This window comes from Embiotoca jacksoni, unplaced genomic scaffold (assembly GCF_022577435.1).
Source record: "Embiotoca jacksoni isolate LCO1_2020_lvr unplaced genomic scaffold, fEmbJac1.0.p SCAF_16, whole genome shotgun sequence".
NCBI classification, from domain to species: Eukaryota; Metazoa; Chordata; class Actinopteri; family Embiotocidae; genus Embiotoca; species Embiotoca jacksoni.
In genome coordinates this window covers 86,980-112,400 of record NW_027185296.1, presented here as the reverse complement: position 1 = coordinate 112,400, position 25,421 = coordinate 86,980, and the positions used below count along the sequence as shown (strand labels likewise).

The 25,421-nt window shown below is 38.7% G+C and overlaps 5 protein-coding genes across 5 annotated transcripts; 1 reads left to right on the top strand and 4 right to left on the bottom strand.

Moving 5' to 3' along the window:
* Nucleotides 1–20: 20 nt before the first annotated feature.
* spata1 (spermatogenesis associated 1) lies at nucleotides 21–5,248 on the bottom strand. The gene is given in 13 exon segments (XM_069149993.1): nucleotides 21–219; nucleotides 222–291; nucleotides 481–579; nucleotides 900–1,075; nucleotides 1,225–1,350; nucleotides 1,430–1,547; nucleotides 1,816–1,876; nucleotides 1,979–2,144; nucleotides 3,325–3,715; nucleotides 3,869–3,922; nucleotides 4,154–4,271; nucleotides 4,947–5,053; nucleotides 5,184–5,248. Coding segments are annotated over 13 exon segments (1,632 nt in total). The 5' UTR covers nucleotides 5,244–5,248; the 3' UTR covers nucleotides 21–133.
* Nucleotides 5,249–6,353: 1,105 nt separating this feature from the next.
* On the top strand, nucleotides 6,354–8,538 carry LOC138198548 (guanine nucleotide-binding protein G(I)/G(S)/G(O) subunit gamma-5). Its single transcript, XM_069149996.1, has 3 exons — nucleotides 6,354–6,577; nucleotides 6,765–6,910; nucleotides 8,235–8,538. The coding sequence occupies exons 1-2, from the start codon at nucleotides 6,497–6,499 to the stop codon at nucleotides 6,888–6,890; spliced, it is 207 nt and encodes a 68-aa protein (XP_069006097.1). The 5' UTR covers nucleotides 6,354–6,496; the 3' UTR covers nucleotides 6,891–6,910; nucleotides 8,235–8,538.
* rpf1 (ribosome production factor 1 homolog) lies at nucleotides 7,928–12,932 on the bottom strand. Its single transcript, XM_069149995.1, has 9 exons — nucleotides 12,589–12,932; nucleotides 11,871–11,927; nucleotides 11,655–11,735; nucleotides 11,449–11,544; nucleotides 10,768–10,921; nucleotides 10,458–10,540; nucleotides 9,558–9,739; nucleotides 9,314–9,440; nucleotides 7,928–9,012 (listed from the first exon to the last, which is right to left on the bottom strand). Exons 1-9 carry the CDS (start codon nucleotides 12,847–12,849, stop codon nucleotides 8,971–8,973), a joined length of 1,083 nt encoding a protein of 360 aa, XP_069006096.1. The 5' UTR covers nucleotides 12,850–12,932; the 3' UTR covers nucleotides 7,928–8,970.
* Nucleotides 12,933–13,989: 1,057 nt separating this feature from the next.
* LOC138198541 (deoxyribonuclease-2-alpha-like) lies at nucleotides 13,990–19,436 on the bottom strand. Its single transcript, XM_069149987.1, has 7 exons — nucleotides 17,234–19,436; nucleotides 15,954–16,051; nucleotides 15,697–15,859; nucleotides 15,529–15,607; nucleotides 15,278–15,436; nucleotides 15,001–15,192; nucleotides 13,990–14,786 (listed from the first exon to the last, which is right to left on the bottom strand). Exons 1-7 carry the CDS (start codon nucleotides 17,249–17,251, stop codon nucleotides 14,416–14,418), a joined length of 1,080 nt encoding a protein of 359 aa, XP_069006088.1. The 5' UTR covers nucleotides 17,252–19,436; the 3' UTR covers nucleotides 13,990–14,415.
* Nucleotides 19,437–19,524: 88 nt separating this feature from the next.
* dnase2b (deoxyribonuclease II beta) lies at nucleotides 19,525–24,020 on the bottom strand. The gene is made up of 6 exons (XM_069149988.1): nucleotides 23,873–24,020; nucleotides 23,460–23,634; nucleotides 22,600–22,678; nucleotides 21,927–22,088; nucleotides 21,053–21,250; nucleotides 19,525–20,446 (listed from the first exon to the last, which is right to left on the bottom strand). The coding sequence occupies exons 1-6, from the start codon at nucleotides 23,980–23,982 to the stop codon at nucleotides 20,112–20,114; spliced, it is 1,059 nt and encodes a 352-aa protein (XP_069006089.1). The 5' UTR covers nucleotides 23,983–24,020; the 3' UTR covers nucleotides 19,525–20,111.
* Nucleotides 24,021–25,421: the final 1,401 nt, after the last annotated feature.

Genomic DNA, 25,421 nt, shown 5'->3' with positions numbered 1-25,421 from the left:
AACAAGCTTACAGCGCCTGAGAAAGATGAACATACATTTACATTATCAACAATGCAAACAATTCAGCTACATCAAAGCTACAACAGAAACTGCATACAGTTGATCCATTTTATGAGACCGGGCAAGCAGTTCTTCACACGTGTTGTATATCCTGAATTAGACAAAGCAGCTTTGAACCTGTGGTCTGTCCTGTGCAGTACTTCCTGTCAGCCCAGGATGAGATGACTGACTCTTCTTCTGGGCCAGCTCAGCCTTCAGGGCTCTCAGCTCTGTGGCAGCCTGCTTCCTCAACTACAAAAAAAAAAGGTAAAAAAAAAACAAAAAAAACTGTTGTACAAGTGAACCCAGCTCTCTTGTGTTAAGTGTGAGCAATGAACATTTCTCTCTAGCAAAGAATTTGGATGGCTTTTAGTTTAATATTTTGTACTTGTTGAGGGTTAAGGTTGGAGGTAATATTTAGAAACATAGAAAATGACTTGCCTTTATCTCTGTTACCAGCTTCATCCTGGAATCTTCTACCTTCCTCTTCAGGTTATCAATCTCATGGCTCTCTGTCATGATCTGAATGATGAGTTCATTCTGAAATAGATGAAATTTCATTCCGTTATTTACATGACCAAAAAAATGTTTTATATTACATATAAGAGTGTATTAACTGCAATAAGTAAGGGCTTTAATTGTGTGTTCTATTGACTATGCTGGAGACATTTTGACCCCTGAAGCTCACTGAACTCGGTATGGCTTTTTTTGTTAATAATATCTCGTCTGCTCTGAATACAAAGATACAGAGAAAAGTTAAAAACAAACCTTTGGTGTAGTTGTCCATCTAAATACATACATACCGAACATTAATAATATAGTACATACATTCAAAGCAAATGAAAAATGTGTGACTGGACCTTTATTGAGGATCTCCCTTGTCGTCTTGACTTTCCTCTGCTATCTCTGGCCTGGAGCTGGTGCAGAAGTTTGTTGTAAAATGTCTCCAGTTCTTGTCTTAAGTTTCTCAGGTTGTCCTCCAATGGTGCCGTGGCCTTCTTGGTTTCAAAATATTTATTTTTCCAACTGTCACGTGCTTTTACATTGATGGGGAAGAAAAAGGCAGAAGAAGAATTTAGTTACTTTTGACAAATTGAACCATTTATTTTCAGAGAATTACAGGAAGAAGGATTGATATATATACATATATATGTAAAATAAGAAAAAATAATATTTTGCGCCCACCTTGGTTCCTGCGGTGTCTGTTCTGGGCTAACAAGTCTTTCCCCTTTCTTAGCAACTCTTGTCTTGTCCACTCAAGCTGCTTTCTCTCCTCCCTCACCAGCTTGATTTCCTCAATCAGTTCCTCTCCTTACAGACACCAAACACGTCAGTAGTATTAAAAATAATTCATTTTAGTCCTGAGGATGTATCCAGTGTGACAGCTTACTGTTTCTGTGAAAGACTGGAGAGGCAGCTCTTTTAGGGGTGACCATGGCCAAGTCAGCATCTGGAGGTGGAGAGGTACACCGGACAGGCCGAGACAGTGCAGCTGGACTCTCTGTCACCTTAAAACAGACAATTACAACATGAGGCTTTGAACTGAACAGATTTCTGTGGATTCAAGTTCTTTATTTACGTCAAAGACCTCACACACTTCACTAAACCTACCTGCTGGCAGTGGAATTTAGACAAACCACCATAAGAAACAACCTGGAAACTTTTAAAAGCCCCATGGTGTTATGCTGGAAAAAGTAAGGCTGAAGTAGATATGAGACGTGTTTTTTTTCCAGGTTTTTCGAAAAGAATACTGGCATGTGTTATCTTATACATTACCCCAGGTGTTGGTTTCTTTCTGTTGGACTTGAGTGCATGTGCATCTTTTGATTTTCCAACCCTACAAAATAAACAGACACGGACAAGCGTCAGAAGTAGCTTTTGTTATGCAAATATGAATATGGCACACAGGTATTCAACTCTGTGATGGCTGCGTAAGTACCCGTCTGTGAGGGAGAAGCCTGAATCTCTGTCCTCCACAGACTCAGCTACTCCTGAATGTGTAGCTGCTCTGTTGCCTCTGTGGTATTGTTTCCTCCTTCTGCAGGTTCCTTCTTTGTCTGGAAACTCTTCCACCTGAAGTGAATCAGCTTCACAATGCTGTAAAGCTGTGGAAACATTGCAACTGAAGAGCTTAGTTGTATCCTTCTGCCAGCCACTCAAGTTGTAAAGAAGCTTTAAATTCTAAACCATCGATGGTTCACGCACAACTTGAAAAACCTGAAAGCACAGAAGAGTTAAAGAATAACCACAATTTCTGTGGGCATTCCGGGGCAATGTCACTAATTCAGTGTCTGTCATAAATGTGAAATATAGTCACAGTCTCCCCCTCTGCTCCGTAGTTATGATGTTGAATAATAGACGGAAAAATATATTAATTAAAACTGCAAGCAGTGATATGGGGCCCTCGCATGCTGCACGTCGGGGAGCCAGCGGTTCGGGGCATACTTCAAAAGATTTAAGAAAAGTCATACAATAGCCTGTCGTCTAAAATATGAAAAAAGTCAACACTATAGCATGTCGTCCGAATTATGAAAAAAAGTCACACTATAGCAAGCCCTCATGGCAGTGATTAGCGCTGGTGCCTCACATTAGGATGGTCATTGGTTCAATTCCAGCTTGAGACATACATGTGAGGTCCGAAAAATGCCCTACTATTGCATGTTGCCCAAAAACTGAAAAATAGTCATACTTTTGCATGTCGTCCAAATTATGAAAAAAAGGTCATACTTTTGTCACCTCTACTCTGATCTCAAACCTATACCATTCTTGTGAACGCGATATCTCAGAAACGCTTCATCAAAATTGGCACCAACATTTACTTGGACTGAACGATGAATTGATTATATTTTAGTGATCAAAGGTCGGAGGTCAAGTGCAATATGACCTCACATCCATCCTTTCCATCAGTCACATTCTTCTGAACGTGCTATCTCAGAAACGCCTGGAGGGAATTTCTTAACATTTGGCCCTGACATTTGCTTGGACTCATCGACGAACTGGTTAATATTTTGTGGTCAAAGGTAACTGATATTTTTGTGATCTATCACAATCTGGCTGATGACAATTATATCAAAGCTGCATAAGTGAGAGAAATCAGTAACCGGAACAAGTTTGCCCTTGCATCACGTGATAACTGAGAGGAACAGATTATGTCAAAATGGCATTTTAGATAGACACTACATCCAGATGATTAAAAAAAAAAAGAGTAAAGCTGTTATGATATTCAAACACGCAGAGTTTAACTCATTATAGATCAAATATTTTAAATCATACATTTAATTCTACCTTTATTCAGTGAAACAAGCTGTGGTGCCCTGTGATCCTGCTCTGCTCTCCTGATGGAGGAGAGGGCTTCCTCTTCATTCTCTTCTTCTCCCTCTGAAGAGCTGTAGCTCCCGTCATCATCTTCTGCCTCATCCTCTTCGTCCTCCTCCTCCTCCTCCTCTTTCTCCTCCTCTTCCTGCCGCGGGGTGGGAGGTGGCTGCTGGGAACACTGGGGGATGAGGGGGAATTTAACAGGCTCCTTTGTTCCTGTTGGCAGGCTGCACATCTTGGGAGGGTGGTAATAGATGTGTTGGTCTGGGGAGCTGCTGCTTGTGTCTGGGGTAAGAGACTGGGAGCAGACACTGCTGTCGATTTCCACAGTTGGCAGAAGGTACAGCTCTGGCTGCGTGGCCTGCCGACAGGTGACAACAACACTTTACCAGAGCTGAACTGCTTGGTACATCATTTGGCAGAAATAAGTGTTACTGACATCTGATTGTTTGTCATTAACTTTGTAGAAATGAAAAAGGAAAGAATACAAATAAGGAACCTGGACTCAACATACATATGGCGGGGCAAATGTTTTCACTTTCAGTTCGCTCTCCTGTTTGCTTTTGACCTGTAATAGACAAGAATTTTACTGTTGTAAGAGGCACGGTAGTAAAAACTGAGTGCTATCCACACACACACACACACACACACGCACACACACACACACACACACGCTTTACACCCTTTAGTGTCGCCTGTCTGAATGGTGAACTGTTTACATTGTTTCTCCCCACTGTCTGCCTGGTGAAACAAAACCCTCTATACAGAATTACAGCATTAAACTGCCAGCTGCACTCACCAGTGCCAGACTGCGCCCCACACATTTCAGGAAGGAGAATTTGTCAATGCTCCTCTCAGCACCAAGAAGAGTACCCAGCTCACTCCTCAGGGTTTTCAGGGTGATATCAGGATAAACCCTAACATCACAGTAATGGAAAGAAAATGTTTGATAAATGATCAGACAGTTATATTTTTTGGCACAGTATTTTTTGGCAATGTATCACAGTAGAAACCAGATAAAAAAAATTAAAAAAAACTTTTCATTAGTCAGGGTTTTAGTATTCTGTTAAAGAATCTGGGCGAGTAGCTGAATACCTGCCTCAAGAATGAAAAAATCTTGTAATGTAAAATGTGGTTTACATGTTGCACCAAGCTTTAAATGAAAATATGAAACAGGCAGAAATGAACAAAATAGGCTAAATTTACTTGAATGTCCTTTCCTGACAATTGGAACATATAGATGCCGTGAGACTTCATAGTTTTACTTTAAAATTATAGGAAACATTTCTCGATTGTATAGTTGTATACCACAATAGTCGAATATGCTAACTGAATCCTTTGAGAGAGTTTTTATCACCCCTTCAATTTTATTGAGATAAAAAGCATATTGAGCACCATGCTATTTTTACTTGAGGATCAGAGGACTACATTGAATTTCCTATTATCAAAACTCCCTAAGCAATACAACAATGCTGAGATCTGTATGTATTTTATATATCTTTACTGTAAATACATCTTAACATGTCTACAATTTAATACAAATCCTTATTCTTCCGTGAGTTTGATGTCTGAAACTATTCCAGCAGTTTCACCTGATGAAGCCGGCAGATATGAAGCTCTCTGTGGCTTCAGCAGGGACTTTATTGAGCTTCACATTCCACTGGTCGCCAGGCACATACAGCACATGGAGCTCCACAAACTACACGTAAAATAAAAAAAAAAGACACATTTCAGTGTGCATCATGGGTTAGAGGCAGTTAAAGGCTGTGTTTAGTTCACTTTTAAATCCTGTAGATTTTCTTTTGCAGTGATGAGCTCCCTTAGCTTACCTTGCAACTGGAAGGTCTTCTGTCTTCTGCACGTCTCACCGACTCACAGGACAGCTCCATTATTTGTCCAATTCAGCATTAGAAGAAGCAGCACTGAAAAAGAGTTGATTCAATTGCAGGAAAGCTTGGTTTTTCTTTTGTGCTGTGAGAACGTGGACTGCTTAGTAACAATTTGCTGTAATCAAACACTGAGTGGTCCAGTGGAGTGTCTTTTATGGGAGTGCCAGCAGCGGTTGCTCTGGTGCTGATGAGGACAGTTGCTTACATAAAAAAGACTAACAAGTGTGATGACCGGAGATGTCAGGTGTCCTGCAGAATCCTTTTGTGACAATGTTCATCTGTTATACTTGCTCTGTCGCTCGTTTGGTACTTTTATTTGATAAAGCGTGTTGTTGCATTTTCATTGTTGCATAAAGGACGAAATATATATATATATATATATATATATATATATATATATATATATATATATATATATTTTTTTTTTTTTTTTTTTTTTTTTAATCGTATGCTCTCTCCCAAGGCTTCCTTGTATTTTAAGTAGAGCGACATTTTACATATAAATTAACATAAGCACAAAGGATACGCTTTATGCATCTCGCTTTCAGTTCTCAAAATTTCAAAGTAACAACAAACACTCAATGTCGGATTGTAATTAAGTACATTTACTCAAGTACTGTACTTAAGTAGGCCTAAAAAGTTGTGATATACCTCACTTCAGTATTTCTATTTTATGCAACTTTGTACTTCTACTCCACTCAATCTCACAACCTTAATAAAAAAAACTAAAAAAAAACTACAGCAGTAAAATACACATTAATGCAGCAGTAATATTAATCCAAAAATATCATATACACTAGTAAAACACTGGCAGGGAACATTTATTGCATAGTGTGTAAGCTATTATTGATTGTTTAAATAGGCCTAAAATTTGATGAAAATACGCAGGCTACATACTTTTCGCATAAAGTTTTTACTTGTAGTAAAATATTTTTACAGTGTATTATTAGTATTTTTATTTTACGAAAGCATCTGAATATTTCTTCCACCACTGTAAAAAAAAAAATTAAAAAAAATAAACCAACAGTATTTGGTGACCTACAGATTAAAAACAGTACAAAACTGAGAATTTCCGAGGATGGTTGAACGCAACATTTGCTGACACGCCTTTAAAGAAAACCGGAACTCCGTTGTTGACGAAGAAGTAGTTAGCAAGCCAGCGAGCAACAACGAGCGCTCTATAAAAGTTTTATATTCGTCGACTAAACACTAAGTGGCTGTTAAAAAAAAAAAAAAAAAAAAAAAAATTCACAATGTCAGGATCGTCCAGCATCGTAGCGATGAAGAAGATCGTCCAGCAGTTACGCTTCGAAGCTGGCATAAACAGAGTGAAGGTATAACAAGTGGTTCGGGTCGTCGCTTGTTTTTAGGGCGTGTGGTGGTTGTCGGTCATCAAAAGTTAGAAGCTCCTCTCCGTGTTTGAAGTGAAAGTCTCGGCAGTGTTTGTGGTCACACATGAACGGGGAGGTAACTTTCCAGGACCGATTTTTATTTATTTATTTTTTTTTTTTTCCTCCACAGGTGTCCCAGGCCGCGGCGGACCTGCAGCAGTTCTGCCTCCAGAACGCCCAGCAGGACCCTCTGCTCACCGGCATGTCGTCCAGCAACAACCCGTTCAGACCGCAGAAAGTCTGCTCCTTCCTATAGCACCGAGAGGCCGAGCCTCCGTGAGTAACTCTCTCTCTCTCTCTCCATTTTCAACCTGCATAGTTCACCTGTCTTTTATTTGGGGGTAATTAAAAACAACAACAACTTTCCAGGTAAAAAAAAAAATAAATAAATAAAAATCCGCCCTGAAAAGTCCTATTCGAGTAAAAGTACAGAAGTGTTACCAGCAATATGTAGTTAAAAGTCAAATGGATTATATGACATGATTGGGTGCTTAATACCGCTGTGTCGGTGTGTCACCGCTGGAGCTGGTTTAAACCACTTTATATTCAGTTTTATATCCAGGGACAGCAGATAATTACGAATCAGACTCTTTTTTTTTTTCCCTCTGCTCTTTGATTTTTGGTGAGATATTGGATCATTTGAACTTTTATTCAAATGATTTGAGAAATGTAGAGGGGAAACGAGATTATTTGGTAGAGCTGTTAAAAACTAATTTGGACACATCTGGACTGTGACCCCCAACAACACGCTCATTTTTAATTCAATAAATGTTGTGGCCTTAAATTTGATTTAATTACCACACTTTTGGCTGCACATATAGCAGGGCCAGCTCTTAAAAAGTGTCTCGTCACGGAGAGACACTTGAGTAATAATGTTATCCTGTGTCCTTTACGAATTAAAATCCATTGTTTCAAATTATAAGCCCTTAAAAGTTCTGACCAGGTCTTGTTCATTCAGTTTTCATTTGATAGATTTTGTGTCAGCTTTTTGTGGCCACTCTGGAACATCGGCATGCCACAAAAAGATATGTTGGTAAATATTTCATATCTTGTTTATAATTTTATACATGTGGTATTTCCCTGTATTCAGCCTGATGTAAAGTCTTAAACTTTGCGCGTTCAGTTTGGGTATTTGAGTTTTAAGATGAACCCGAACTTCAAAAGGTCACACCCCCGATAGGTCGGGTGGCGTTTATAATCATCAACAGTCACGTTTTTTTCTTGTGGTCTCACTTATAATACGACAAAATATCCAGGTATTTTTATGGAAAAAAAATTAAAGCCTTAGACATGTCACAATGGCTTCATCTGCTCTTGTTTTTATGCTTAAATATTCATCAGATATTGGTTAGATTGTAGACTAAAGTAAAAGCATGTGATCTTACATAAAGTCATATTTTACAACCACATTGTGTGCTGTTGCTGGAAGAAAAAAAAAAGCAAGAGATTTAGCAGTGAAGCTGGTTTCTGCTTCATTCAGGCAGCACATAAAAGTACATAAATGCTAAATTTGACTTGCTGAAACTTGTAAAGCGGTGTGGCTCTTCTGAGTAAAAGGTCTTCTTTGTATGCGTTTCTAATTCGTGTAACATTTCTGCAGGTTTTGGACTTCGTGGTGTTTCGTGTGACTGGGCTGCAGGATCCTGCATCATGGACTGGAATAGTCTCAGGAGTGTTAGGGAATTTGGGCCAAACAACTAACTTAAGAGTGGGTTTTTGTTGGTGGTGTTTTTTTAACGTTTGCCTTTGTGAAATCTCACAACTTTCCAAGTGTTTATGTAGCACAAAAAAATGTCTTAACCTATTTGCATAAAAGCAACTAACCCATATCAACACGTGCCTTTTTAAAATGTAAATTTTTCATGCCTGATTGAGAATAAAATTTCCACATTTCAAACTTGCAATTACATGTTGTAATTAAAATAAGAACAGAGAGAAATCTTTTGACATCGATAATTATTTTTAAAATCCTTCTACATACAAAAGCAGCAGCACTGTACACGTGATTTAAACCCTTTGCTCATTTCCAGGCACAAACTATTGTTGCACGTGTATGTTTGTATGCGCAATTACTTCATCCGATACAACTTTGACCTAAAACACAGAGGGAAGAGTTTTCAGGGAATCAGGGCTCGTCTCCTCTCTGGTATCTTCTGAATGTCCAACCTTTAACTCGTCCCCGATGTGTCCATAAGCCATGTTAAGGTAAAGCCCTGTAGATGTAGCTTTATAACAATTGTTTCCAGAAAAAAAGTAGTATTTGTGCAAGTCCACAAAGAGCTGCAGTATCTTGGATAATAGATGAGGACATCCTCGAGGGGAAGGTGGTGATGTTTTCAGAGCTGGAACTTTCGTCTGCAGGCGTCCATCTCATGGCGCTGAAAACAGAGGAAGTATGATTTTTAGCTGTACAAGAAAAGTGCAATACAGAAATTCTCCTATTTTGTGCCACATTTAAATTCGCCAGAGCACCAAAATAATGTACGATTGTGAAAAGCAAATAGATCAGCTGCACACGTATGGATTTAAGCGGAGATCAGTACACTGAAGGAGGCATTGAATACTTAACTGAGGTGTACAAACTAGTGAAAAAAAACTGCAGTTAAAGTGCTCTGACATTAATTCTACCATCGCAGCTCTTCTGGCGTCTCGAAGAAATGTTGAAGTACTCAGACTCACCTTCAGCACCCACTCGTATTCTCCAAACTTTGAGTCGAAGGTGCCTTTCTGCAGCGAGCGGAGTTTGAGGGTGAAGCGAGGTCCCAGCTCCTGAATACCAACTTTCTTCTCATTCTTGAAGATGTACCTTTTGGAGATGCGATTGTTTATTTATTTTGGCGTTGAGCTGTACGATAAACACTCTTTTAAAAAAAAACGTGTGCAAAAGGAGGGTTTAGCCAGAAGTCGCAGTCAAAGTGTTCACCTGTGGAATCTGAAGAAGATGAAGTCTCTCTGGTTGTGGAAAGTGGCGACCTGTCGACCTACAAACTGAGGGTCTTGTGGAAAGAGAGCAGCGAACAGCCGGCCGATGCTGTGTCCCAGACGAGTGGAGAAGTTATTGAGGATCACCTCAGGAGAGTGTTCGGTTGGATCTTTACCTCGTCTCTGCGGAGAGGAAAGAATAAAGTGATGTTATAATCACACAGCTAGACTTTGGGGGCAAAAGTGGCTTCAAAAGAATCTTTGCCCCGTCATACGAGGGGTAATCAAAAAGTTCCAAGACCGCTCCTGTTGCACGCGAATGGAGTGCAGCACCATGACATGCACGAAGCATAGAGAAGTTACAACCTTCGTGAGTGAGTTACGTCACCTGATCAAAATCGGCACCCGAGTTACCCGCGATTTCTTTGACCACTCGTCTATGCGCATTTGCGATTTCACCATGGATTTGAGCGGAGAGAACGCGTCAAATTACGTGTCAAACTCTGGGAAATCAGCGACGGAGAACTCTGAAATGCTTCAGATACCGTACAGCATGAAACCATGAGGTGTTTTGAGTAGCATTTGTGTTTCAAAAGGGGTAGAACTTCCCTGTGCATTAACTTTTTGATCGACTGTGGTAACAATGGTGCTGAACACGTTTTTAAATGTGGAAAATACAACATAACATGAAAAGAAGACCGTTTTTGGGGTTCTTCAAAAGCATTTGATTTTTTTCTCTACCTTCCACTGTTTGAACAAAGCTATGGATAAATGCACTATTATCCCTATGAAAGTCAAATGCTGCATGAATTCTGAAATATTGTAATGTGTACTTTCCACTTAATCATAAGATAAGGTTTAAATCGGAGAAGAGTTATTATTATTATTATTATCAACTCACCCTTATCTCCTTGCGTAGCCGAACACTGCTGACCTTGAAGTGTGCCGTCGGCCCGTCAGGTAGGTGACAGAGAACAATGCCATCTTAAATCAAATGGTTAAGGGTGCTTACAACTCGCCAATCCATATTTAGAGTTTTCAACTTTCATATTTTTCTAAAGTAATCATTCTCCAAACAAGAAAAAGGCTTAAAACGTTACCACATGAACTAACATTAAATGGGATTAAATTGTACAAAATGCTCCGTGTTATCAGGGTTATTAGATAAAGCAGTGTAGAGTCTCTGCTAACTCAGCAGCCTGTGAGGATACTGGGCGACTGGCGATCCTCATTGATGACCAAAAGGTAGGTGAAGTTCCTGGCGACGCACTGCGGTATGATCCTCTTCAGTGCCAAACCTTTTCTGTAGTACACATGAGCGTTTGGGATCACGGTGGCCAGCTGCGCACAAAACCTCATCGTCCTCTGCAAGGTAACACGACACAGAACCATCAACGTGCTGAACAGACCGCGTTTGAAATCAACGACCGAAAGAGAAATGTGTTCACAATGAGGCGCCAGGAGACTCCAAATCGCACCTCACGATGAGAGCAAATCAAATATCACGCACACATTTATATTAACATGACAGATTCATTTTGAGACAGAAAGAAGACAAACACAAAAAGTATCAATTGTTTCTGAATACAGAAAAGTTGCATTTTTGTGTTAAAGTGGAGCTGAAATAAAGAAAGCTGTGGCATCCCCAACAGTCCAATTCAGCTCGTAGCCTCCTTTGTGAACAATTTCATGAAGAGGATCAAGAATAATCACATTTATAAACAGACTGTATATGTACCAAAATAATATAGCGTGCACTATTTAAATAACACAAAATTGAGCAGTGGCACGTCATTCAAAAAGTGATACGTGATAATGCAAAATCTGGCAACTTCAGTTCCATCATTAAAAAGTAATGACAAGATTTAAAACGAGGAGCAGCACCCACTCACCCCTCTGGGTCGGTCTGATGTTGTGATGAGCACTTTGGGATTCGTCAGCCCGTTGAAGTAGGCAGAAAACTCATCAGTTGCCTCATCAAATGCAACCTGTCAATAACACACAAAAAACACATTGATGAAATTCATTCATAAAAAAAAAAAAAAAAAAAAAATCAGCTGAGAGGATCTGAGGAAGCTCAGTGACAAACGGTTCATACTTCTTCATCTTCTGGGTCAACTGTTGTCTCGTCATACACCCGCTGGTTTTCTATCGTCTTGGGGACCTCCTTTGGTGGTGCCTACGTTAGGGACAGAATAAATCAAAACTATTAATAGTATCGCCTTATTTAATGGTAAAACTATTTTTAAACATATTAAAATTGTCTTGACTGACAACGGGAACATTTAGAAGACGACACAGAGGGAAGACTCACCTTGTCGCCTAAAGCTTCCCTTTCTTTTTTCCTCTTCTTCTTCAGCTGCAGCTTTTGCTGGAAAACAGAGAGAAAACATACATGACGTGTTTGTAACCAATGTTAACCATATTACTAAAAGTTGATCATGTGATTTATCAATTACTCTTTTGTCAGAGAAGATTAAATGTAGAAAAGATCCAAAGATGAGCTGGTTGAATTTCAATATTTGAAAAATCGATTCATCGTTTTGAGTTCATAATTGTTGACTGTTGAGGGGGACAAAACCAACAACCTGACCACAGTGATGGGCATTTTTTTTTTTACTATTTGGCTTTGCGATTAATCCATTAACCAAAAAAATAAAACTGATAAAATAATCAATAATAAACATAATCCACAGCAACATCCTAAAATGCTGCATTGATTTTCATATTCTGTAGAACAACTAAAGCTTTCAGATTGATATACTGTGGGCGAAGAAGAAGCAAACTTTCCACTGAAAAAATTAAAAGCAGCTTAAAAGCAGACCAGTGCTTTGAGTAGATGTTTTTAAGTTACCTTCCAGACTAGATTTAAGCAACACTATGTCCATGACAAAACACCGTAATCTAAGTCTGAACGAGTTGAATGAGCAGGTGGCGCCGCTGCCACTGGTGTCCCTAATAAACTGGCAGCTGAGTGTTTCTTACTGTCTGACAGCTTTATTTAAAACATGAGCTCTATCCACCATCTTTACCTTTCTCTTCTCCTGCTTGAACTTCATGAACATGAAATGTCTTCGCTGTTTGTTCTTGATCTCGGACACACTGAAGGCAGGCGGAAAGGAAGCCTCTGCCTCGCTCCCCTTCATCATCGTCGTCTCCCCCTCCTCCTTCTTCTCCACTCCGCTGCTTTCTCCATTTCCCCCCTGACTCACACTCTTCTTCTTTGATTTCTTATTCTTCTTCTTCTTCTTACCTGTGCTGTGTTGATCTATAGGAACCTCTGTAATGTCCATCTTGTATCAGCTGTCTGTTTTGGCTGGGGTTTTTTTTTCTCACGTGTGTGCTGCAGGCTGCCTGTTCGGGTGCTCACTTCCGGTCACAGGAAGTCACCGAGTTGGGGTCGGTGTTGAAAATGTGCGGCCCCTAGCGGTGAGGATGAGCAATTGCCATTATTATTACTACTACTACGACTACGACGACTACTACCACTCTTAACTTCTACTACAGGACTTCAAGAAAATATTTGAATAAGCTTTATGAAAAGTTAATCAGTTAGTAATTTTTTTTGAGGTGTGGATATATTTTTATATTTTACTGGTAATACAGCAAAAGTTAATCTTTAAATGTTATAATTCTCCTCTTAACTCTGTACCTTCCCATTGTAAATAGCTTGAACACTTTTGCATCACTGGTTAAACTACAGCTGTGGCCCTTTGCTCTCACTTTAAGAATATAAGAGATGAATTAAGAGTTACTTTATTTGATCAGAATGGGTATATTCATTCATCTTCCAGGGAACTAAGCAGCATTTTAGTGATTTTCAATCCAGACAAAACAGTCAGTGTAACTAACAATCAGGATGAGACACTAAACTCCTATTTTGAACATTAATGTTTGTGTTTCCATCATATTAATTCTGTAATTTTCCATCACACTTTACTTGAAGGAGGGACTTGAGCATCACTTCCAGTACTGTTTATAGCCTGTACCTGCAAAAGTAAATGTTCCAGACTTTGTCATTATAACACAACAAAAGTAAAAATCATTTATTGATGCTATTTTTTTTTCTAAAAATGCCAATTCTTCATATTATCCTACATGTACATGTATGGTGCCCATGTCATTAAAATATCTGATCCTTTCAGTTGTGAGTGAACTTGTATTTCCAAAACAAGACGTACCCTACATTGCTGCATTTAATCAGGACTACTGAAGTGATACATAATAAGTGATGGGTCAGATATTTGTTCGGATACCAGTTGATGTTTCTAACATTATCACTTTTTACAATCAGTGTCAACAGACATGACAAGGGCCCTGAACCCTGCTCTAATACCTACCCTCGAGGGTCCTTGAGTCATTATTTAAGTTTTCTGCTTATATTCCTAAATAAATATGTTAAAGTGGACCCGGATATAGTATTCCAGCAAACTTTACAAATTACACACAGAGTCAGGGTAGCGTGGAGTTTATTGCGATTCCTTTAGGTCCTCTTTTCCTAGGGGCCCTCAAACAGTTTAATCCAGCCATGGCTGAGAAACGGTTAATGATTGATTTACAGAAAAACACCTATATTTATAATTTAACATTGATCTAGTCGTCCACTTTGACTAATTCATCGTGGACTAAAAGTAGCACAAAGATGCAGAAGTTTATGCTTAAGACATGATTTTCAAAATAAAATGAAACATTGGGTTTACATGTATCAAAAAAGATATATAGAACATCTAAAATGTTGCGTTCAGAACAATTTCAACACTTGATATAAGATTTTGTAGCATTTGGAAGTGGTATCAGGAGGGAGTTTTGTTTTTCAGTATGTGATATCGAGCGTTTACATTGTCCTTATGGTTGTGCCTTTATAGCTCTCTGCGTTGAGCATCAGGACTTGGAGGTTCACATGGTTGAAAACGTTCGATCAGTCTATAGAAAGCATTTCCAACAACAGGGTCCTGAGTGCATATTGCTCCTCCACCTCTCTTCATCTGATGCTCCTCCCTGTTCATATCAGCGATGCAGGTCCAGCCACCATCTGCAGTTACACACCACTTGGAATGATCCACAGTGTCACTGAAGGGGTCCTTGTAGGGGAGCTGTACTTCCTTCACATTGTACACGTTATAAGGGACGCTGGCGCTGCAGTTAGAGGGCAGAGGGCGACGCAGGTTTCCCCAGCTTTTGACATATAGATTCTGCGTCACATGTTTTACAATAAGGCCAGAGTATAGATCTGCAATACATGGAAAACAAAACAGAAGCACAATTAACCATGAAAATTAAGATTAACCCTTGTCCATAAGAGTGTGCGTGTGTGCACTTCGTACAGATAAAACAGAAATACAGTATAGTTTGTTTATAACAGACAGCATGTCACTGTCATCAACCTAACACAAAGTTTAATCACTTAAATCCTGAAATCCTTTATGTGTTCAAACTGCACTCACCATCCCCAAAACGTGTGTATTTTGCAAAGCTGAGGAAATTATGCCCTCCATTAGAATTCAGCCACTGCACTTTAAACCAGGGTGTCTGTTTTGGGTAGCAGCTTCGCTGTGCAACACATTGCAGCTCATTGTGAAAGGTTGTTGGGATGTCAGAGTCATATGAATAAGCATGGATGTACTTGAGCTGCAACCCTGAGAATTCAGATTAAAGTTTTTATTTCAATTAATTAACATTATCCACTGTAGCAAATTAAAAGGTAGCCAGATGCTCACCTACCTATCTCTTTGAATTGGTCATAGGGGTAAGTAACACACATGAATGTCTGGGCGTTATTATTTCCACTATTAGGCCAGAAGTCTTTTCTTCGATATTGTGGAAATCGTGGTGTACTGTGTGAAAGCCAAACTCCAGTTTGTCTGTCCAATATCACAAGTCCTGTAGGAAGCCAGAGACAGATACGGAGCTTTGTTATGTTTGGATTTCTCTAGCTTTGAATGCAATTCAATGCAAAACATTGCTGCAGTCACCTTTACTGTGTCCAAACGATGGAGAAGCAGTCTGATCAGGAGGTTGATCACTGTACAGAATGTATCCAAGGCCTTCAATCTGGAAAAAAAAAAAAAAAAAAAACTAGAACTTTGATTAGGTATCCAGATTAAACACTTTGTCATGCTAAAAATTATTTCTTACATGACCTTTCTGTCATAGAAGTCAAAAAGAGGTTTCAGGGTGTTTGCCAGAGTGCCAGATCTACTGTTGATTTCCTTTGTGCTGAGTTCCCAACCATCGGTACTCTCGTCCATGTACAAATACGCCAAACCGCCTTCATTCCTTTTGGGAAACTTGTATAAAATATACCTAATGATATGGAGATAAGTACATTCTATTATGTATTCAGGGGACTTAGAGGAGGTGAAAATATATATTTCCACAACTGAAATTTTCCACCAACCAGTCAACCTCATTTCCATTGTCGTCCCTGCATTTGACATCTGAATCACACACTCGAAAAAGGATCCCAACACTGAGGAGGAACATCATTATTGCTGTCTGAAACAATCAAACATGGAGTTAGGAGGCAGTCCTCATTTATAATGTCTCACAAAGGGGATCGTTTTAATGACAATGTAATATTTATACTGTAGCTACTTCTGTCATAGATTACATTTTGCCTCTGCTAATTATTCAATTGCTTTGAAAAGTTTTGTAAATGAAAGAAAGATATAAGATCATCAAAGAAATTTCAAACTGATTTTAATTTTGTTTAGACAAAAACAACCTGTATTGTTCATTTCAGACAAATACAGACTCCTATTATAAAATTAAGGTTTGATGCCTCGAGGGAATAATCCTGAGTCAAGTTTCCACTTTTCAGCTTTTTCCAAAACTGTCAGCCTTGAATCACTGAACAGGATTTCTAACCTGCTTTGAAATGGTGTTCATGAAACACCATTTGTTTGATGAAGGCTGTGAGGTGTGGTCTCAAGCTTGAGAAAACGAGTAAACTTGATACCACAATGTAACAAATATGCAGAAGTATAATTTCTGGATGTTACAGCTCTACGGTGGCTTTGAAAGCCTTACTACAATATTTATTTTTTACACTAATCAAACCATTCAATGACCCTTCATGTCCTCTTTATATGGTCTTTTTTATTATGTTTTTCCTTTAACTTGTCACCTCTACATTGATGATGTTTTTAAAGAACTTAATTAACCCCTCAAACATTTTAAGTTTGGCACCACCATCAGGGATTGTAATATATATCCAATTAATTTTAAAGCTCCTCTAAGAATCTCACATGTGATTTAAGAGAAATGTTGGTGAAAACAGGAGTGTGGCTTAACAGAGGTCTGTAAGAGTGCTGCATCTCTTTAAAGCCACTTCCTGTACTTACAAGATTAAATCATGCAGTAGTGCAACATACCAGCTCCATGTTCAATAGTTTATTTACAAGCCAAACTAACAATTTAACGAACTAGCTCCTATAAACAAACATGTTTACAGTCCTCGTAGTGTAACGACGTTCCTGAGAATATTAGAGTATAAGTTACATTGTACCTATAGACAGTACTGTGCATACTATTGTGTTAAGTCTATCTTTTAATGTGAAGGTCCCATTAATTAAATAAAAGATACTAAACATTAGGTGATACTCAGTCTGCCGCTAACACACAGCTTAACAATTTTATTTGTAACATAATTTATTGAAATGTAAACATTTTACTTACATATTGAGCCATGTCCATTTCCTTTCACAGTAAACTGTATGTCTGCTTTACAAAGCTGCTTTCATCACACCTCACTTTAAAAGGAAACTGTTAGCCACAGCCCTGCTCCATATTTCAGCTGCTTCCTAGTTTCTCATTAATTCATCAAAAAAAAAAAAAAAAAAGGTTTGCCAGACACCTGAATGCTGACATGCCTGTTATAAGCCGGTGAAACTATGAGGCTTCTTCCTTGTGAGCCCAGTCGATCCAGTTTGATTTGCTTATATTATGAATGTGCATGGGATGTTTGGTATGTTTCTGTTTCTCATTGTAAAAGTGAAGCATGGTTTGACTAATCGCCTGAATTACTGCACCCATCTGGCAATTCCCTGCCATTGCAAAAGATAAAAGTGTACTAAAAGTGTACTGTAAATGCTCACTGAAATCCCTTTAAGCATCCAGAACCTGCCAACAATCAGCAGGATTAAATAAAACGTTGCTGCAGAGCATATTTGCTTCCTTTGTCTCTGCTGGTTGAGCCAGTTTGATCACTCAGTGTACAGACAGATTGTTTCCTGAAGGAGAACCTGACACAATGGTACAATTATTTTTAATGATAATCATTACATGTTACTGGATTTTACTGGTTTCTTTTTTATATGCATCAACTCTTACAATGACCTTCTGAGGTCCTCAGGTCGCCCTTGTTTTACTGAGATTCATTTTGTTTCATCACTACCAATTGTTTGTGTATTTGTTGCTCCTCTGTAGAGTCCCTCCTCTAATTGTGCATGAACATTGTATCTGAAAAGGTGTCAAAGACATAAGTGAGCTCAGATAGTAGCATTGTCACAAGGTTCTTGGGTAAGAATCACAAGGTGTGTGAAATAATCACACTTAATAATCACTGAGACACAGTGGGAACACCACTGAGTCCAAGATTTGAGTTCAGATTTACAGGTGCAAAATGGTCAAATTGCAGACTGACGTATTGAGTTCAAATACAAATTAATGCATTTTACTGTCTAATTGAAAATAGCAAAAGTAGTGCTGAACCAGGGAGTTGAGTCTGTCATCAGGAAATAAAATGGATGGCTGGATTCAAAAATGTGATTCCACTTGGTACAAGTTTCTTTTGTCTCAGAAAATTTCCAGGAATTACTGTCCTCAAACGAGACAGAATAAGGAAGAGAATCAGACTAAGACTGCTGAGAATACAACATTTGACTTCTGACAGATCTTAAAATGACTTGATGTGTATTTGAAACATAAAACAATCTTTGGCAGAATTTAGTTTGTTTTAGAAACTGAATTGAGTAAGCAATAATCAGCACTCAAAGAAAAAGGACAGTATGCACTCTTATCCAGAGACAATAGTACACAGTACTGATCTGGCCACTAGGCAACACTGTTTACCCCCCAATATAAAACAATATTTTAGCTACAGGCCAAGTGCATCAGAAGGTAGAAACTGCTCAAACATGATGATGACAAATGTAATTGCAGTCTCTACCTTAAGTAAAAAAACAACAAAGCAGTCAATAGACACTGACTGGATGTTGTTAGAGTACATGTTAGAGTTAAACTGCCATCTGGCACAAAACATTATTGCTGTGTTCCAGATGGTGTACTTGTGCACTAACAGTCACTATTTTGAGTGCACAAGTGCGTTCACACTGTCAAGTACAGAAACATGCAGTGCACTGCAAGTACCAGGATGATGCACTCAAAACACCCCCCATAAAAGTATGAAATGCTGGAAACTTTCCACCCCAAACGGTTGCCATCTTGGCGCCGTAAAGGAAGGGGCGTGGCCACCGGCGTGAAGAATTTTTAAATTAAGGCTCTGAGGAAGCTGCAGCTGTCCCTGAACACCACACAAAAGTTTTTTGTTTTCATTCCCGCTGCTGGAAAAAAGAATCAGTGTGTTAAACAGATGAAACAAAAACATGTTAATTTCTGCATAAAATAACTAAGGCTGTAGATATTTTGGCGGGTGATGTGTTCACATGCTTAGGTCATTTCCTGTCAGTGCAGAACGGCAGCGTGCGATTTGAAAATAGTGAATGTGAAATAGTATGGTAGTATGGAAATCGGAACGCAGGGAAACTGCAGTCTGATTTGCATCCGGCCACAGGGCAGCTCCAATGTCGAGCGGTTGTGGGGGAACTCTGTCGAAAGGACCTCTCACTAAAATATAAGCCGGAAATTTAAGTCACCGGGAACAACTAAAACTTTTGTTTGTCGCATTAATCATTTAGGATTCATTTAGTCAATAGAGTGCTGCTAATCATTTAACTCAAAACCAGATGTATGGAAAAAAAACTTTGTCTGCAATTTAATATCAGCTGGACAACAGAAACTCTGTGCTAAGTTTGTTCATTAATCTACAAAGGAACTAAGAAAATATGTATGTTACATTTTGCTAAACATAACATGGTATTAATGATTCTACTCTGATAAAGCGCAAACTCCCCCTCCGACCCCCCTCCCTTTGAGTTTTCTGATTCCTACAAGTTACACAGGCAAACTTGTTAAGCACAGGCTCAATGTACACCAGGTTGACACCTTTTTTTCTTTGCATACGTTAGCACAGTTATCATAGATATTTTCCACTTCATTTTACCTCCTACAAAATGACAGCTGTATTTATTGGGATACAAGTTTGCTACACAAATGTTCTTAGCAAGGATCCAAGCACAACGTATTAGCGTATCCGTTATAGAAGCTAAACTCTTTTTTTTCTGAAATTGATGCGTAATTTGATACTTGTGTGGGCTGTCAGCTGCTTTAACTCGAACACAGTGAACCTCCACATTTAGTCCCATAAATTCAAAACAGATTTAAACTCTAAGACTGACTCAGTTCCAATCATCCATGTCCTGTCTGTCTTTCCTATTCAGCAATCAATGTACCAATCCACCACCTGTCTGAAGGCCTTGTAAATCAAAGGGTTGAAGGAGCAGACCAGCCCTCCGCCACGCCACAGCTGGCCCCGCTCCCTGTTCAGATCCCCCAGGCAGGTCACCTGGTTCTCATAAGCTCGCGACACACACCACTTAGAGTGGTCGTGGTGGGACTGGAACCGGACCGATGTGGGAAGCTGAATCCTTTTGATGTTCATGGTGTGTTTGGGCAGTGAGCAGTTGGAGGGCAGCTCGCGACCTTGTGTCTGCCAGGACTCCACCAGAAGGTCGGCGTCCAGGACCTGAGCCACCCAGCCTGTGTAGATATCTGCGTGAATAAAGTGGGCAGGTGAGTTCAGTTGTATTAAGATTAAAAGAATACATTATAAAAAAGGACATATTCAATATAAGAAGCCTTACTTGGCAATTTCCCAAATGGTATAAATCTACAGAGACTTAACACATAACAAGTTCATGTAATTATTTTATGTTGCATTTAGGTTCTTAAAGGTGTGATTATGCAGTTAGTACAGAGATGAATATCTTAAATGAGCAAAGTGATCTTTTACAGCACAAACACAACCTTTGTGTGGATACTTTTTACCTTTACAGGGCTTCTTAAAATCATACAAATTAAACAACCTGAAAAGGAAAATTTACTGCACGCAATTGTCCACATGTAGGCCATAACATGAGTACACACACTGTCGGGGCTCACAACAGAAACAAATCTGGGCTTGAGTTGGATGGGATAATGCTCTTCAATGTTCAGAGATGATAGTGTGTCTGCAGCTGATAATGGGTGACTGTAGCAGACAAGTCCACAAACAGGAGAGTATAGCAGGAAGAGGTTTTTACAAAATTATTAAACTATGTACAGTCCCCAAGGAGCAACTAAATGTCTAAAATGTAAAATGTAAGAACAAGAACTTACCATCTACAAACTGCTCAGATTTGACAAAACTGACAAACTTCTCCCCTCGGATGGAAAAAAGTTCATCCACTCTCTTATTGGAGGCCAGCGGTGGTTTGGAACCCTCACATAACTGGGCCAGCTGTGGCAGGTCAGCATGGAAACCAGCGGGCACGGAGCAGTTATAGAAACGTGGGTAAAGGAAGACCAACTGTTTTGCTGGAGATTAAAGAGTATGCATGACGAAGAGGAGAGAAATAACAGATACTGTGAGTTAGAAAACTAAACAGTGCACTATATGGTACTGTATAGGTGGACAGTAATCCTCACAGACAGGAAATTAGAATTCATTTCAAAAAGGTAGGTTTGAACTGAATAAGCCAAAACTGACTTTACTGAACATGGGATCGATCTAACACTGATATGGATGTCTTCAATTTTCACATTCAGCTTAAGTTTTATTAAGTTTATTAATACATTTTTTTATTAATATTTCATTTTTCAACTAAAGACTTCATTTATAGTCAGTTTTCTCATCGTGTGTGATGGCAGGTGCTTGGATTCCCAAAATTGTGGATGTGTTTCAATTGTTTTAAATTTCAATAAAGTTTCACTTCTAAACGTATTATATCTCATTCTCAGTGTTTCCACATCCCACTTGTGTAAGTTAAATACACTGGATCATGTTATTTGGGTGGATTCTCAAGGAGTTATTACAGAAGAGTAGAATCTTAAAATACCATCGGACAAATATTCTGACGGTCTGTTTACATTCGTAGTTATGTATGTACTGTATGTATATATATATACATATATATATATAGAAGTGTCTCTGTGTAAACGTGTACAGAGCTGGAGTAAGTCAGGCCCTGTTGTTCCATGAGTGTTCACTCACCTACATGGAGGAACTGTTCATACTGGTAGGTCACACACAGAGCAGTCTGGCCGTTTACTTTGCCGGAGGAGGGATAAAGGTAGCCTCTCTCAGGGAATGAGGGGAAATGGGGGATGCTGTGCGACAGCCAGAAACCTTGAGAGCGGTCAAAGAGCAGAACCCCTGCAGGATGCACACAAACAGCTCTTTATACACAGAAGCATGTACAACGACACACACACACACACACACACACACACACACACACACACACACACACACACACACACACACACACACACACCAGCATGCAAACACTTTCATCAAAGTTGTGTCAGGGCAGTCGATAATTCAAAGTCAACAACTGTTATCAGGTGGACGCTCTTTGCCCAGGTACTCCCCCTGAAATCAAAACCATATTGATCTGATCTTTTTGCAAAATCATAGTGTTGCAAAACTTGACAAGAAGTCTGGAAATAAATATGCAAATATATATACATTTTTATATATGACAACAAATTAAATGCAAAACTCCTCTTCTGTCACAATACTGTGATATTTTCTGTCTTCAAGACTATAGTCCTCAGTGAGTGAATAACACTGTGAACATTGTACTCATTCATGTGGCTGATTCTCATACAGCTGCAATGTAAATTCATCCTACATAAAAGTGATCTTTCTTGATCCACTGTACCTTTAGTGTGTCCATATCCTTGAATGTAGTCCAGGACTGGTGGTGCATCATTGTAGAGAGCATACACTGAGCTGATAGACTGAAAGATACATAGAGACATAAACTTTTGGGGATATGATTTAATTTTAACATTTGTACATGCAACCCATGTTTTTTTTTCCCCAAAAGAATGAAGAATGAGATTTGTCAAGTAAATCTCTTGCTGCTGATGGCAGCTGGTAAATTCAGCTTCGCACAGAGATAGGAAACGGGGAAACAGCTCGCCAGGCTCAGTTGGAAGATAAAATCCTGTTATCAGTCTCTTTGCTATGAAGTTACCAGTACCCTGTAAAACCACAACTTCAACAAAATATTCAACATAAGTGAGCTTTTAAATTGCTGGTGGATTTGGAATTTATTTTTTAAAGAAGCTGGTTTTCCTCTTTTTACAATTTTATGCTACACTAACCTTCTGGCTGTTGCTTCGTATTTATAGCAACAACAAATCAGGAAAATTGATCTTCTAATGTAAAGTGAATAAAAACATTACCCAAAACTATCACTTTATCAAAGGCAATATTTTTCTTTTTTCTTGTCGGTTATCTTTATTTGGTTTTGATCACCTACCGGATGCAGCATAGTGATTGATCTCCATAAAAAATTTTAATAACGTGAGGAAAGACTGTTTTTTTTAAATCTAATCCAACAGGGGGATGCTTATTAATGTCCAGTTCCAGCTAAATTTCCCAGAGGAAACAGTTTGCTGTGTGTCTACTCAGTAATTTGGCACTTGCATCAGCTCTGATGAGTCCCATTAAAGGAACAAGGGTCTCATTCAGGAATCAGTGTATAAAACTTAAAGAACAGGGACATCATTTCACCTTGTAGGCCTTTCCCATGTAAAGCTGGTTCAGTGTGTTCAGTATGGCTCCTTGGGTGGAGTTTACTGAGAATTTACTCATCTGCCAGCTCCCTACTGAGGAGTCCAGGTACATGTACTCCACCCCACTGCCAACCTCTCCAATCCGGTTCCTGGGCAGTTTGTAGATGATGAACCTGAAGAGGATGGACACAGAATAAATACTTTATGTCTTTACAAAGGAACCTCTGGGGAAAAATGAAAAGAATGAATGATTTCATGCCTTAATGCTCAAAAACACAACAACAATATAGAGCTGGTCTACACTTTGTTTAACACATCTTAAACACCATTAGTAAAACCTCACTATTGTGCCACTAAAACACAATTTAGTCTTATCAGTACACAGTACTATAATTTATAACATCAACTCACCAATCAACAGGCTCGCCAGCTTCATTTCTACAGGAAATGTCAGAGCTACACACAGAGCAACACAAAAATATGGCAATAATCTGGAAGCACAAAGTGAACTGTGAGGCCATCCTGAGCGACTCCTGCAGCTGAAGTACCCGCAGCACTGAATGGACACAGAAAAGGGAATTTGAAATCTATTGTGAGGTTGTGTGCTTTATAGCTGAGAAGCTTTGAAAGTGAATACAGCACAGCTGTAGATGCAAAACAGGAAGTCACAAGATGTAGTCACATGACTGGGAAATCATGAAATGGCTTGACTGAAATGAGTGTTTGTCTTTTTCAGCATAGTTCTTCATATTAAAAGTACTGCACCTGTTCAAATCTGGGAAATTAATGTTGTATTATTAGCAACGGGGCTGCTGATCACTAAACTGGAAACCATCTGGTTGAAAAATGATCTCACCATGTAACTGTAAAAGAGCTGTGAAATAAAAGACTTTCATTGTAACTAAAGACGTTGATGCATCAAATGAGAGAAATTTTGAGATTAAAATTTAGGTTGTGCAGCTAATCTGTGTTTTAAATGAACTAAACTGGGAGTGTAAAGTAGTTATACAGTACTGACATGAAAAACACATAACAGAAGAAATACATTTTAAATTCATTCCTACTGCAATATGACCTAAATAAAGCTAAAATCATCAGGTTAGTAAAAGTCCTGTATTCAAAAAGAAAAATACAGCAGTGTACTTAAAGTATTACAAGTAAAAAAATATGCATTCAAAGTGTCTCCTGTGGATGATATATTAGAAAGTTACATTATAAGATTGTTGATACTAATTTATCAATGTGTAAGAAGCATTTTTCTGTTGTATCAGGTCGAGGTGGAACTGATTCTATCTATAGACTGTTTTTCCAAACTGATCAAAAACACAAGAAAAATGCAGAGGGGTCACGAGAGAATTAATGTGGTAGAAGAGAAGAAAAAACGAAGTTTTGCTGCATACATTTATAGTCAATGTTTTGGTTTACTCTAATCTGGTGGAAAACTATTTCACTCTTTGGTGCAAGAAGAATAACTCATCTGAAGTGTGACAATGGCACCCAGCTGCTTTTTTGTAAGAATCATAAGTCAAACTGTTGGAAGCCACTGATTTAATAACAACCATATTGTACTTGATAAAGTTTCTTATTGGTTGATATTGGCCTAAGCGAGATTTACAGCTATCAGTGTAAATGTTGGCTGATACGGAAACATTTTTTTCAGAACACAATGCAGAACAAGAGGAATGAGGTAAATTTGAAATTGTGTTTTGAATGTAATGCAATTTATTTACTAGTATTGAAATGACTGTTGTCCTTTCACGAATGTTCAAAGACACACAGGGCAGATAGAGTACGGAAAGAAAGAAAAAATTCTCATAAATAAGTAAATCCATTTCACAAAAGCGTCAATTTAAAAGTTGTTTTAATAATATCTTATCAGTCTTATTTATGGAGAATTTGTCAAGGACATTTAAGCCATCAGTTAATATTTTAAAAGTCTGAAAGCCTGATTATTCATATG